We start from the raw sequence: 14,793 nt of genomic DNA, 5'->3' as shown, positions 1-14,793 counted from the left end.
CTTTACATTCAAATGGGTTAATACACAGAATATTCACTTAAATGCAGGCTCCTCAAAAAAAAAAAAAAAAAAAAGAGGTCTGACTATTTTCGGTGGCCAAAACAGTCAAATACCTTTTTGCCAATCACTCCAACCTCTAATTTTCATTTAAAATCCAATTAAATGGAAAACTTATTACCGAGACACGTGCTGGTACCGCAGCGTTACAAACCAACAGACAAGGAGCCCGCGAGCCCTCCGCAGCAGGAGCGTCCCCGTCCGGGTCAGCTCCGGGCCGCGGCCGGACGCCTTCGGGACGTTGCAGGGCACGCTGCGGGTGTGACATCCCGCAAGGAACAGTCAGCAAAACTTTGCGGGGAGAAAACAGATTTATTTTTTATTTTTCTCTTTTCGTCCGAAGCTACAAAAGCAACAAGGCAAAGGGAAGGCTCGGCGTGGGTTTCGCGAATTGATAAAGAAATCAGGCGAAGACAAAGCAGGAGCTGTGTGCGAGCCCACAGCGACCGCCGCACGCCGCCCAGCCGGGGCACCGGGGCCAGCCGCCGACGGGTCCCCACGCAGGCAAGCGGGGCTCAGGGACACCCGGGAAGCAAAACCCCGAGGGCACCGGCGCCCTGTACCGGGCGCCCGGCCGGGCCTGCGGGCGGCAGCAGGGAGCCGCGGAGCCGCTCGCCCCGCCCACCCCCCCCCGCGGCGCTCGCGGCCGCCGCCATTTTGCGGCCAGCCCTCTGCCACCATCTTGCGCTCGGCGCTGCCGCTGCGGGCCTGCTCGCCCGGCCTGAAACGGAAGAGCGTGGCAGGAAGAAACAGCGGGGAGCGGGAATTTCTATGGCTGAGGTTTCAGAGGAGACCCCGCATCGCTCCCTCCTAGCAGGGCAGGAAGATCGAGCTGAGCTTCCACCCTTCCAGGCCGCCCCGTCGCTCCCAGCCAGGGCAGCCACGGGCCCAGCCCCACACGCAGCCATCTCGCTACGCCCTGCCCGCCGCCGCGGCGCTTCCTCCACGTTCTCTCCACCGCGCGGGCCCCGGTTCTCCCGCACGGCCCTCCATTGCTGCGCTCCCCCCGCTGCCAGCGCCATCGGCCGCGTCCCGCCCCGAGGCTCCCCGCACGGTTCCTCACGGGGCACGGCCACAGAGCTGCTGGCATCTGCTCCCAGCGTCCTGCTCAACCGCATCGCTTCCCAATCCAGTCTGCTTCCAGCGAGCGATGAAATTTCTCTGCTGGAGAATTTTCGGACTTCCAGGGTTTTTTCCAAAAAAAACCCAAGGGAATTTTATTGGGAAGCACCGCCACGCCACTCAAGGGCAGGACGCTGCGGCAGCTCTGGGGACAGCCGGTTTCCACGGGCAGGGCTTGGCAGGACACCATCCCGCAGAGCCTCCCGCGGGGATGGGGACCCGACCTCCGCGAAGGAATGGGATCCGGAGGCGGCCAAACCTCCGCTGTCACGACGCAGAGTGGCAACAGCAGGCTCTGGCTGAGTCATGTTGCTGTCGTTCCACAGAGACGCATGGGAGAGGAAAACACTTTTCTTAAATCAGGTTTATTAGCAATAGCTGGAAGAAATTATAACAACCCAGGCTAGACCGAGGCCAGACAGCTTTGGCAGTATTTGTTTAGAGGCAGAACAGTAATTACTGGCCTCCTCCCACTCTGGAGCTCTTGGTTTCTCAAGGCCCTGAGCTTTATTTCAAGGACACAAGGACACAGCCTTTCTGTACATCAACAACCACAATTCGTATGCCTTATCCACACTATTAGCTGCACGCTATAATTCTTTTTTTCAACGTGTGAACTGTGTCATCTGAATAGAGGGCAACTTCTCTAGTGACAGAGACAGACAACCCACGCATCTGCATGTCCAGGTACACACGCGCTTGCCCTACTAACGAAGGAAATGCAGATGAGAAGTGGTAGGTCCTTTTGAAGGCTGTTGCACATAATTATTTTTTAATTAACAACCTGTTATCAAGGCAAAAGGATATGTGTTTGTCTTTATTTCCGCATTGATAGAATAAAAAAAGAGAGCTGAAAAGGCTAATTCCATAAAACAATCCTTTCTAACTATCACCAAGACAATCAGGAAGCATTTCTACCTGCCAACAGAGTATAAAGCATTAGCAACACTGTACGCCAAGTCAGGCCTTACACTGTACAGAACTGGAGATTTAAGTCCTCTTTTCAGAAGCTGTTTTTGGAATACATCCTGCTTTAATGCCCCTAAGTTACCATCCAAAGCAGACCTACTTTCAGTTAAACTGGAAGTGGGGGATAAGCTATAAATAACTGTCGCAAAAATCACGATTCAACCAGTCTACCCCCCTCAAAATGCAGAGAAACACCCGTGAACATCAAGAAAGCTACAGCTGGACCATTGGCAACTCCCTTGAAGCGAGAAACTCCTATAAAAATGGAGATCTGCTAAGACTCCACCGAATATGTTCCCCTGGTTTCTAAGAAATACTTCAGGCTATAATTCTGTTTTAATTAAAAGCCTGCTCCTGGCTTGAGGGGGGAAGAAAACCAAATCATCCCTTACCAAGAAGGACACTTTCCTTCCAAGAAATACGTAGCTGAACAGCAGCGATAAGACCCTTTACAATCGGGCATCTGAGTTTACAAGGCAATTACAGCGTGCCTGAAGCCTCCAGCCTTAGCATTTAATATTTCACATATGACTTCATTTTCTAGGGGATCTTCTTTGCTTACAGCAACAAAACATTTTATAAGCACTCAGCAAGTACAAACAGTAGATACATTTCCAGAAGGTGCAAGATAAGCTGAGAAAATGACCCAATATGCGTTTCTGTAACCCAGAGCTGACAAAGGAATGGCTCTAACTGGGACCATTCTGCCCCAGACTTTAAAATTTGGCTTTTAATGGGCAGAACTTAAATTCAGCCAGGAGGATAAAGGGGGACCCAAGGCCCTCCCACAAGCCAGGCTCCTCCTAGCTTTAAGAATTCTTGTGAACGTTTTGAACTCAAACAAGTCTGAACCCAAACAGCGATGTTCCACTGGGCTTCGCAAGCCCGGCAGAGACCGAGCACCAGCAAAACCACCCCATGCAGGCTCGAGAAGGTCATTGGCACCAGCTCCCAGGGCAGGATAATATCAGGGGCTGGATAGTATCAGGAACAAAGCTTATTGTTCCCCTCCAGCAAACATACACTTAACCCTTCCACGTTGTAGGACACAGCCTCGCGTGTCCTGTGGGTAACCGACACACTGGTGTCCCTCCACGTCTCTGTCAGTTACCACCAAAAGGCCAAAGGCAGGTGGCTGGGAGACACCCCCTCCCCTCTCCCAACTCTCCTCACCCTACAGCCCATGCTCCCAGTATGTACCTTGCGCTTACGCCAGCACCAGCTGGGCTGCTGGCTCCTCCATGAGCCACGTGAACTTGGTACAACATCAGAAGACCAGCGCAGAGAGACAGCAACGTAGGCCTCTGCCGGCTAGGGTGGAAGTATGCTACGTCTGGTAGCACAGGCGCGTCGCAGAGGAGAAAAGAGGCAAGCAAGACCCCAATTTTGGGGCAGCAGCAAGCCAGCTGCAAGCCAGCCGCTCAGTTTGGCCACCCCTGGGTGCCTACCACCCCTCTCTGGCAGAGCCAAGCCAAACATTCCGGCAGGCAGCTCAAACATTCCAACTCCATGGCAACCTGCAAACACGCACCTGTGGGGTCATGTTCTGGAACCTCTGGGCAGCCCACCCGCTGCCATACGGCACTGCCAACCCACGGCAGGGCAGCGGGCAGCCGAGCTGAGACCCTCTGTAGCGAGGGGGGTGTCTTCTCCAGACCAGGCGTAACTGTCGGATCCAGCTCTACCAGCCAACGAAGCTTCTCAACCCCCGCAGCTCTTCAGCAAGGGCTGCCAGCCTCACCCATCCACCAGTGGCACCAGCCCCAGATTTACGCCAAAGCACAGACCAGCAAGGCCAGTGCAGGCCACCAATTCAAAACTATTTAAACAGATGTGTCTTCTTAAAGTGACCTACGCACAAGCTGTTGTACGCGCAAAGGGATGGTGACAAACCACAGAAGACACTAACGCACCGCTTCAGCTGGATATCGTGTTGCTGTTATACATTTCCTTTGAATATTTGATCTATAAATGTGATGTTCCCTACTATTATAAACATACATATGTGAAGTGCCTACATACAATGCAGATGAAAACAAGCACCATCAGTTAACGTAGATGCATGCACCCAAGTCACATAGTAGCTGTAAAAAAGCATCAAACTACATCAAATCTCACCTTTAGGCTAAACGAGCCACGGATAACAACACAAGCAATTCCGGCCATAGATGATCTGATGAAGAGAGGCTAACATTTGATAAAGAGTGGATAATAATACGTGGACCATGGAGGACTGAGAAGAGCTTCATGGGATCTATTGCTTGCCTTGGGGAAAAACATGATCAAATGCTGTAGCAAGCGTAGCTAAGGCCACACAGACGGTACATGGAGCTTGCAGGAGAGGTGAGTGAACGACACTCAGATTGGGGTACTGAAGATAAATTAATTCCTAGCTTTTTGAGTTCCCTTTGGTTTACCCTGAAAGTCTATTAAAAAAGAGTGATTGGTGCTTGCCTGTCTCCCAGGGCAAAGATTTTCCTCAGCGATAAGCGTTGAGAGGGGTAAATTGGTGAAAGAGCTTTTCCCAGCTTACTTCCTGCAAGCAAAAGTGGAGATGGGGGGGAGGGAAGGAAGAAAAATATTCCTGACACTCCACTATCCGTACCCATGCGTGGCACATATTTCTAACAGTGATCTGTCTCAAAGCAGTAACTTAAACCAGAATATACTAAACTCAGCCAGGCTCTTCATACTGTTTCTGAAACAACTCTGAATACTCACAAAGTAATTTGGCCAACTCTTGGCAGCCTTTCAAGAGGCACAACAAACACTCCCGAGGTTACAGGGTTGCTCCTGCCAGATAACTAACACGTCCTTCGAAAAACCAGAAAAATATTTCCCCAACCTTGTTCTTAAATAAGCAAGCAAGATGAGTTACCGTGGAGAACCTACCCGTTTTCCACATGTGACTGCAAACCTTGCTTGCAGAAGTTGGGTGTTAATTACATTTACACAGCACTAGGCACAACAGGTGCTACTGCACTACGCGCTCAGCGGGTGTCCTATCTGAACAACCATCTGAATGGGGCTGTGGGTTTCCAGCCTGGTTCAAAGGAGGAGGCAGAGGAAAACCTTCACATGCATTCTGTGCCGCTTGCCCCAGCACAGGACTCCCAAATGCCAAAGGCAAAGCCATCCTGAGCACACAGCGAGCTAAATATATCCCTGGCCGCTCTGCTGCAGCTCCCTGTAAAGCACATTGGGCTATCTTGAGTGACAAGTATTTTCAAAAGCGGTTTTTTTTTTTCCTCTCCACTACAAAGACACCACATTATGCTTGCATAAGCAAGCAAAGCGAGCAGTTCATTCATGATTGAGAGCGCTGGCTCTCTCCCTCTCTGATCTTTGAGCCAAAGGGTGAAAATGCCTGGGATGTTTAGTGGGAAAGAAAAAAAAAAGGGGGGGGGGGGGGCAGGGAGAAAGCCAGCACAGGGACAAAAGGAGTCAAAACCTGTCTGCTTGATTAAGGAGGCCATTGAGAATCTCCAGAGGCAGCATCCTGCCCCAGCCCTGCACAGAGGGGAAGGACAATCGCGGGTCCCAGGGTCTGAAGAGGGCCCGTCTGTCTGTCTGTCCCTCCGCGGAGCTCCATGGCAGCGCCCGGTGGCTTACAAAGGACGGGCAGATGTGTGGGAGAGGGGCTGGAGCGCTCACGCATGATTTTGACATCTGCAAACTTCCTTTAAGTCCTAACAGATTAAAAAAATGCAATCATATGGAAATTTCGGACACAAAATCGTTAACAAGAACATGAAGGCGCACAGATTCCCTTCTGGTTCCAGGCGACCGGCAGTTCATAAGAGGGGAGCCTGACCCGGCCTGAAGGTTTTATTCCAAGCAACTGTTAAAAGCTGTTTTTAACCAAGAAATTTAAGGCTCATCATTAAGCCTCCGTTTTACGGACAGCACATGGCATTCAAAGCTCTCAACTGGTGACAACTCTGTAGTTAAGAGCAGAGGTTCCTCCCCATGAGAGAGACCCAAATGACTCCTATAATTAATATATTAGCAATTCTATTAAGTCATCTGTACCCAGCAATAAAATTTGCCAGAAACAAATAGTTACACCACCATTTTTTCCTAAGGAGCCAGGTGTTCTGGAGTCAGTGGATTCCCGGCATTGCGACACGCTTGTTCACAGCCGGGGTGAAGGTCCCGGAGCAATGAAGCGTTCAGCATCCCGCCGGGGAAGCACCCGGCACTTGGCAAACCCACGCCACAGAGGCCCTGCCAAGGCGAAATGCCATGCGAGCGTTACCAGCACAACACCAGAAGGCAATCCGAGATCACCGTTTCAGAATTTTTTATTTTTTTAACCTTATTAGTCAAGGCCAGGAAAAAAACATATACTACAGCGTAGATTATCTCAGCCCACCGGTAAATATCAAGCAAGCTGTATATTGAAAATTTTAATTTCACAGCAGCGCTGCACAAGCAGCGATGTCAAAAGAGCTACTGCACATTCAGAAAGACTCATCAACATTTTGCTTCTTATATCCAAAAGACACTCCCTGCTCCAAGAAAAGGAGGCATTAACAGCGTGAAAGACTTACAAAAGCTTCATTGCAAGTCACTAGATGTGAATTTTTCATTTAGTCTTTTTTGCTTTCATTTCAAGGATCCTGTACAGGATACAAAGGCAGACTTTACAAGCACACCACCCCACCTGTGGAAAGAGCATCTTCAGATGGCCCTTCAGCACACGTCTTTTAATAAAAACACACCAGGAAAATTTATGTAAGACACCATGTCAGTAGAACAGTACAGCCTTTGCTAGAAGGCTGCTTATATCTAATTATGGTAATCCAGGCCATCCCCTTCCCCCTGGTGCTGTTCTGTTTGTGTTTATTTTCCTTGAAGAGGAGGAGAGAGAATGCAGAACAGAATCTTTCTCCATCCATTATCACCACCTTCCTGAGCTGGATTTCAGCTAGGGGCAACGGGAGATTTAGAAGCACTTCTCCATCTTCAGAACTTAACAGCCTAATTTAATATTGCAATTCCTGCTGAAACTGTTGTCTGCAACACAGAACAGTGGATATGCACACCTTCAGGTTACGTATCAGGAGATGCAATTTCAGCGTAAGCTGCCAAACCCACCCAAAGTAGATTTACTTTCGCTGTCCCGAGTTCAAAAGCAGCAAGGCCACGGCATCAGCAGCTTCAGGTCCGGCCCTGCGCTCCTGTTCCCAGTCCCAGGTACTGAACCGGCATGGCTCGTCTCACTGCGTCTGCCACAGGCACTGCTCCGTAAACCTAGCAGCGATAAGCCTGAATGAAGAGACATGCCGGTATAACAATTCCTCTGAGACAGGCGTGGCAACTCAGACACCTGCTAATCGTACGAACAGCTTTCTGAGGTGAGGGGCAAAACATGAGAACAAAGATGGGAACTGGTTTCTCCCTATACCGAGTCCAGGAGTTTAAAATTGAACATCACTGCCTTCCTGGCCCTCCCTCTGAGCCCTCTCAAACTTCTAACACAGCGTCAGCAGTGGAAATGTTGGTTTTAATGCAAATGCAAGTGTGGTTATTGTAGCCCACACGTGGACAGCCACACTGCTCCCAGGACGCAGGTGAGATCCTGTGTTCTCTGAAAGTGCCACCTCGGGGTATGGCCCTGCGGCACTGCAACACGACATCATTTCTCCCCCCGAACCGTGGGAGAGCTCAGCTTCAGCTCACATAGGAAATGGGGGATGGTGGAGATAAGGGCAACTGTTGCCCTCAAAGTAGAGCAGGTGAAACGTCAACCCACCAAAGCGGAACAGGCTCTAATCTACAGTCTCAGCCAGGTCAGCTTCTCTTGGCTGAAGGCACAACCAATAACTTCAGGCAGGAGTGGCGTGGGCATGTGCGTGCAGGCACGTGCACACCAGGATAGCAACGCCCCGGCAGCAGCACACGCCGTGTGTGCCACAGAAGTGGTTTTGCAGGGTTACAGAATTACCCAGGTGAGCTCTTTATTCCCATTTTTCCATTTTTATTCAGCAAAACAACCAGGCATTTAGAGAATACATGAAATTTGATTAATTAGCTGAAGATGTTTCACTAAGAGGAACACAGCAGAGATTAAATTTCAGCCAAATGTAGCTTCTTGCAGTTGGTGAGCGTTTTTTATAGCACTGTACACATTGCAGCCACTCCTGGCAGCAGCGACAGAACAGGAAACAGAGAAGCTGAAAGTCTCAGCATCGCGCATTCGTAATTAGATGAGACATTTCCGTCGAGAGGGTAATGTGAAACAGAAGTAACACAGCAAAACAAGAACAATCTCCTTTGTGCCGCGCACAGATTACATCATGATTCATCCAAATTCCTTGCGCATTACTCCTTTTGTGTCCTGCACTGATCAACCGTTTTCCCTTTTCAAAAAAAAAAAAGCCTCCGGATGGTTTCATAAAGGGTTAAAGCTTAAAAAGGAGAGGAAAAAAAAAAAAATCCTTGTTAAAGAATCCAGCAGTGCAAATGAAACCGAAAGACTGGGTGCGCTGAGGGCAGCCGCAACAGCTGCAGAGTAACCTGTCAGCCCGCAGGAAAAGCTGAGCCCCGCAGTCAGAGGCGTTTTGATAAAGGTGTTTCACAGAGGAGACCAGTCGCAAAACGCACATGGAAAGCAAGAGTGAGTTTCGGTGATTTCAGGACGCCGAAAGCCGTAACGCTACAGAAAAAGGCCAGATGTTCCAGGAATACTACGGTAATTCCTTTTGAAGTTTGAAAAAAAAGAAAAAAGCGGCACCAAAAATAACCCCGCTCCTTTTCCAGCCGCTCGCCGCCCGAAATAGCCCGCGCTATCAAAATAAATAAATATATAAATACAATGAAAGCCCGCGCCCGCCAGATGCGGGGAAGCGCGGGCAGGCAGCACCGCCCAGCACCGCCCGGCAGCGGCGCGCGGGGGAGGCGTGGCGTGGCGCGCGGGCAGGGCCCCGCCGCCCGGCTGTCACCGCGCGGGCGCAGCCAATCGCCGGCCGCGCCGCGCACGAGCTGGCCTTTGAACCCGCCGGCAGCGGCTTCCGGCCGCCGCGGAGCGGAGGGAGTGCAATGCAGTGCGGCTGTCAGCTCTGCGGCACAAAGGAACAGCCATTTTGTGACTCGGCTGGACCCGCACCAAGGCGCCAGGCAGGGCGGCCGCCCCCCCCTCCTTCCACGGGGAGCCGGGGCTTCCCGAGCGCGACCCGGACGAGAGAGGGACGCCTTGGCTTTTAGCGGCGGCAGGGAGGGATGGCGATCTTTGTTCAACGTCTTCGTCTCCCTCCCCCTTCAAACCCTCTTTCGCGTGTAACTACATCTTCATAAAATGGCTGCCACGTACAATGAGGGTGTTCTGCTCTGCCAAGGCTGCAGCGCACGCTGCGGAGCACTCTGCCTGTGTAAGGCAGCCCTCGAGCAAAAAACCCACCCTTCCAGCTCCGAACAGAAAACAGGCTGAGCTCTAACCCACCACCACCTTTTTTCCTTCCCCCCCCCAAATGACGTTTTAGTGCTAGAGAAGCCAAGAGCTGGATACAGACGCAAGGCTTTGTCCAGCTCCGCAGCAGCAACCACCCCATGCCAGGGTGTTCAGAGGGGCGAGAGCAAATGCAAGCGATGACAGGAACAACGTACCGGCTGCCCGCTACCCACTGTCCCCGACAAAACTCGCTGCCAGGCGCACGGGGGACCCCAGGGGGACCCCGGCCTGCCTCTCGCCGCGGAAGGCCGCACAGGGGTTGCACCAGGGATGTGCCCTCTCACAGCACCCGCCTTCCAGAGATGCAGCACGGAAGATGCTAGAAAACACACCGGGGTTTTGTTCCATTATTTAATGCAAGTGTCAGGGACAGAGGTGGCAGTTACTAGCAACTGCAGCATCCCAGCTTCTATCCTAGGTGGAGAAAGGTGCAGGAATCAACCAGCTCCAAGCCTGGGAAGGTTTACTGTCAATACACAAAGGCCAGGTGTTGCTGTTCACCTACAAAGGCACCGCACACACCCCTCAGCCTTACAAACTGTGAAGAGTTAACACCATTTCCCTTCCCATGAATAATCATCTCTTTGGGGAAAATTCTCAGGAATTTTTGTTTATTCAGCACATTCCTTTGCGCTTTCTTAGGGCTGGAAGGGTAGAACTCAATTCCAAACATATTCCCCAGTCAGGGCACTAAGGTGGTGTACATGAACTATTTTCTTCTGCTGTAGCACCTTTCTCCAGTCCTGCATCTTTGGTTCTCCAGCTCAGGAGAATGGCAGCAGCCATATCTACCTTTTCCACCTGTCTCCATCACCCAGGCCTCCCACCGGGTCTATGGAACAGGACTTCACGTACTTCCACACAGATGCTGAGCTGGTCCCACAACTGGGGAGAAAGCTGGCCAGCAGCACGTGAAGTGCAGACATCCGTGCATTTCTGGGCAACAGCAAAGCAGTGGTGGCTTTACTTCCTAGAAATCATTTCCCCTACAACTTCAAGTCAACCTCAGGAAGTAAAGCCCATTTTACGACATTCAGCTGACTCACAGCTCAGAAATAAGCTCGACAGGGCTCACTCACAAATATCCTGTGCTCAATTGTTCCCACACTTCAGGTGAGTGGATGTTACCCACAGCAAGTTTATTTTGAGAAAAAAATTGTGAAGGGGGAGAAGGGTAACCTCACACGACAGGTGTTACATGTAAATTGATCTATTATGATAAATAACCTTTCAATGAAAACACCAAATGCACACATGAGAGACTATGCAAATATAATACCCCTAAGGACAAAACCCCCAAAGGTCTTCTTTCTGCGGAACTACTGCTAGATATCTCCAATTTCTTCTTCTTTTTAAGCATAATATTTCTAACAGTAATAAAATACTTTAACTCAGATCTCTTGAACAAATTGTACCTATTACTATTATTGCTGATAATCTGCACTTTAAAAAAGTATAACAACATAAATAAGCTGAAACGTAAGTAATTTTTTAAAAAATCAACTTTTTAAGCAATATTTAGTGTGCAGTATTTACAGTAATATAAAGATAGCCCGGTTTGAAAGTCTGATGTGTTTTTAAACTGCATTATTATAAAAGCTCTATGTAGCTGCTATATGTAATGCTTCAACAGTCCCTGAGGCTAATTTAGTTAATAATTTGAAATTAAATAAACTTACCCATATCCATTTTAGGATTTAAAATTTCACTGCAATTTTAATACATCTAGAATACCATTCAAGTTTATGCTAGAAGGTTACGGTGATTTGGTAATACATATATTCCCACAGTATTTCAGGTTTGTGTGTTTAAAGAAGGTTAAATACTGGACACCATGAATACTATTCAAACACCTGCAAACATCACATAGAGCACATGTGATACAACAGACAGTTCAGAATTCTTTTTTATTAATGTTGGTTAAAAATTACCGAAGACAACACCAGAGAAAAATAAACAGGCCACGATTCAATTAAAATTAACAAAATGCGAATCTCAAGTATAGTTACAAACTAGAAAACAAAAATGCATATAGTTTAATTTCCAATTTTCAAAAAAGCCAATCCTTTAAATGCAAAATGAGCAATTTAGCAGCTATACTTCTGCATTCTTAGCAAGCAAACATTTCCACTATTTCATAGTTTTCCCACATCAAGGTTAAGTTTACAAAAATCTGTAAAGAACCTCATTACTCAAAAAGTAAATAAAAACACTTCTGAGCAAAAATGCATTAAACAAGCAAAGCATTTGGAGCCTCTTGTTAACAGTCCCGGTGTACATTTTATAATATGAAATGCTGTCACCAGCAGGAGAAAGTCTGGTTAAATTGTATCAAAATATTCTAAAATACCTAAACAGTATCAAAGTTCTACAAGCTCAAACAAAATTTGAAGTAAGGACTATCAGACAAACAGGCACTTTCCAGTTTATATTTTAAAATGAGCTTTTTTTCATTCATGTAACTTTCTCTTGTGTCTATTTACTATAATTTACTACTACACCAGGCTTCTGTATGGCCCTCAGTTAAAGTTTAGACTTCTGAGATTCTTCAAAGAAAAATTTGCCTTGTATGTAAAATGGTGCAATGCAGCAATGGCTAAACCGACAAGGTCATTTTTCACAGCACAAAAAACCTAAAAACTGAAATTGAAAAGCTGGAAAAACATAATACAGAGAAAAGGGCTCCCCTGAATAAAGGTACAGTACCTTTAGACTATGACATGGGCCCTTAAGTCACAACACAACTTTCAGAAATTGCTACCAAAAAAAATTAGGGTGTGGCATGCTAACAATCTCAAGGTCATTCCTTAAAAAGGAAGCAAAATCAGTAAAATGTTTTGTATTAAACACTGACAGTAACCCAAGGCTGTCAAAGTAAACAGGGAATTCACAGGTTTTGCAAAAAAAAAAAAAAAAAGAAAGTTGATAGATCATACCTCGATGCATTGCTGTGGACTGAACCCTCCTCTCCTTGGCTTTTGTCCTTATTTCTCATCATCTTTTTATTCTTAAATATTAAGAGGGGGTCAGGGGTGTCTGTTTGCTTTGAAGTCCTGTGCCCAGGTATTTACTGTCAAAAGTTGAAAGAAAGGTAAGGTCCCAGTTCGTTTCACTGGCTTTCATTATCAGGAACAAAGTCCTGACGCTGCAACGATATTGTTATAACAATACACAACACTGATCAACACGGCAAAAAGGAGATTTAAAACAAATAATCGTTTTTAGAAGAAAAATCCGAGAATAAACACAGTAGAGGAGCATCCTGCAAACTTTCCCAAAGTAACACTGGATGCAAATAATCTCTGTATCTTATTGCGTCATCCCAATACAGCTCAAATCGGTCGAAAATCAAAGTACTCAAAACGGCAGAAATCTAAAAATTATTATTATTAATTGCTCACCTACCTGATCCATGCACCGCCACCAGGACCAAGTCGATATTAGTTTCGGGTAGTGGAAAAACATTAGATCCAAAATATTTAGTTATAATGATAAAATACGAATTTCAGAGAATGAAAAAAAATATATATTCTAATCCCAAAAATATGCTGCCGATAAAGCAAAAGAAGCGATAATTAGTAGAAAAATGTCCGGGGGAAAAAGCTCATTAGGAGAGCGCACAAAAATGGAGGTACGCCATGGCTTCTAAGCTGGAAAAACAACGACCTGGGCTCTCTCCACGGCTTCTTCTTTCCAGCAAGGCACGAAAAGGGAGCCCTCAAAAGCTGCTTTTCTGCCCGAAAAAGGTCCACTCGGCCCCCGATGAGTGCCTAGGAGAGGCAAGGGGCTGTGGGGGCCCCCTGAGGCTGCCCGAAAGTTAGGGAAAGTTGCGTAAAGTGTTGGGGAAGGCACGGAGCTGAGCGCGCTCTCTCTAAGGCACAGCCGCCATCTAGAGCTCCTTCCCAGCTCTGAGCTCTGCCTTTGATTGACACTCTCTACATTTACCCCACAACTCAGGTGATGTACCATAGACCCACCCCTTCATTTCTACCAAAAAAAGAGATAGCCTCCACCTAAAGGGTGCCTGCTACCCCCACAGCCCTGGCTTCTTCCAACTACCCCAGCTGAAGGGGCACCTTAACCCCGTGTGGCTCAGGCACCCTTTTGAAACCAGAAAGAAATGGAATTTGTGCCTTTTGTTTTAAAGATTTGCTAAATATTTCAGTGCCTGGGCTAAAATTACTTCCTCCCTGGACAGGAAGTGCTGCTGCTACAAGCCATTTTGAAAGGATGGCAGTGGAGCTAGCAGCCATGCAGCCAGCAACAGCCCACCTTGGGGCTCACCCCACCCCAGGGGCAGCTTTTTGTCACTTCAGTGGCAGCAGCCCCAGACAACAGCTCCTCCACTCGTCCCCCAGCACTGGCCCTCAGAGCTGGGGACAAGGGCAGCCAGTGCTGGCAGGAGAGCCCCGCGCTGCTGACAGCCCCCTCCAGCTCGCCAGCGCCTCCCTAGTGGCTTCCCCAACAGCAACAACCCAACAGCTGCCCAGTTCTCACCAGTTACGCAAAGGCACTACTGTAACATCGGTCTGACACCATTTAAAGGGTTATTTCTAATTCCCATTCTTAACCCATTAATGTAACAGATTTTAACAGAACAAATGAATTTTAAAGCCATCTCACAGCCAAGCTGTAGAACTGGAAATAAGCAACATTTCAAATACAACATCCCAGTATGGAGAGGACATGTCACAGAGGAAATGGAGGACACCCAAGCATCCCCTAACCGCTTGTATTCTGACGACCACTTGCCTTCCCACAAGCAACAGACCCCTTAAAGTGCGAGGGCATCTTGCATATTCATAAGCATCACAAGACGTCGGTGAAATCAGACATTGGGGACTGCTGGGGGGAAGGGGGTAACGGGCTAGTTTGGGCTTCTATGGGGACATCCATGGCACAGCATCCCAACAGCCTGAACCCACTGGCTTCTGCCAGTAGAACCAAGACAGTCCCCCATCAACTCCTCCACACACTTGCCATTCACATCCTCCAACAACCTATCATCCTTCCACATCAAGAGGTTTGAGTAAGTACACTCTTGTTGCCACAGTCCATTTCAAAGAATGTCAGTTAACTAAATATCTACAGAAGACCCCTTGCACTTCACTACAAGAACTAAAAAACACAACGCAAGACCATTCCAAGCAAGTTCAGGCAACACTAAGGAAATCCACCCATGTGAATGGGGA

The 14,793-nt window shown here is 48.1% G+C and overlaps 1 protein-coding gene across 5 annotated transcripts in view; it reads right to left on the bottom strand.

The window, feature by feature from the left end:
* CHD2 (chromodomain helicase DNA binding protein 2) overlaps positions 1-14,312 on the bottom strand; it is a 56,921-nt gene extending 42,609 nt beyond the window's left edge. For 2 of the 5 annotated variants that reach the window (XM_075431744.1, XM_075431746.1), the window contains exons 1-2: positions 13,007-14,312; positions 12,538-12,671 (exon numbers count right to left, since the gene is read on the bottom strand). In XM_075431744.1, coding sequence (XP_075287859.1) covers positions 12,538-12,599 — 62 coding nt within the window. In that variant the 5' untranslated portion in view covers positions 12,600-12,671; positions 13,007-14,312. Of the gene's footprint in view, positions 1-6,701; positions 7,167-12,537; positions 12,672-13,002 lie in introns of those variants that run through there. The other 3 variants (XM_009937463.2, XM_075431748.1, XM_075431745.1) reach the window with 3 other exon arrangements.
* Between the last annotated feature and the right edge of the window lie 481 nt (positions 14,313-14,793).

Source organism: Opisthocomus hoazin, chromosome 10, assembly GCF_030867145.1.
Source record: "Opisthocomus hoazin isolate bOpiHoa1 chromosome 10, bOpiHoa1.hap1, whole genome shotgun sequence".
In the NCBI taxonomy this organism is placed as follows: domain Eukaryota; kingdom Metazoa; phylum Chordata; class Aves; order Opisthocomiformes; family Opisthocomidae; genus Opisthocomus; species Opisthocomus hoazin.
Note: the sequence above shows the minus strand (reverse complement) of the source record. Positions and strands in the feature narration are given on the sequence as shown.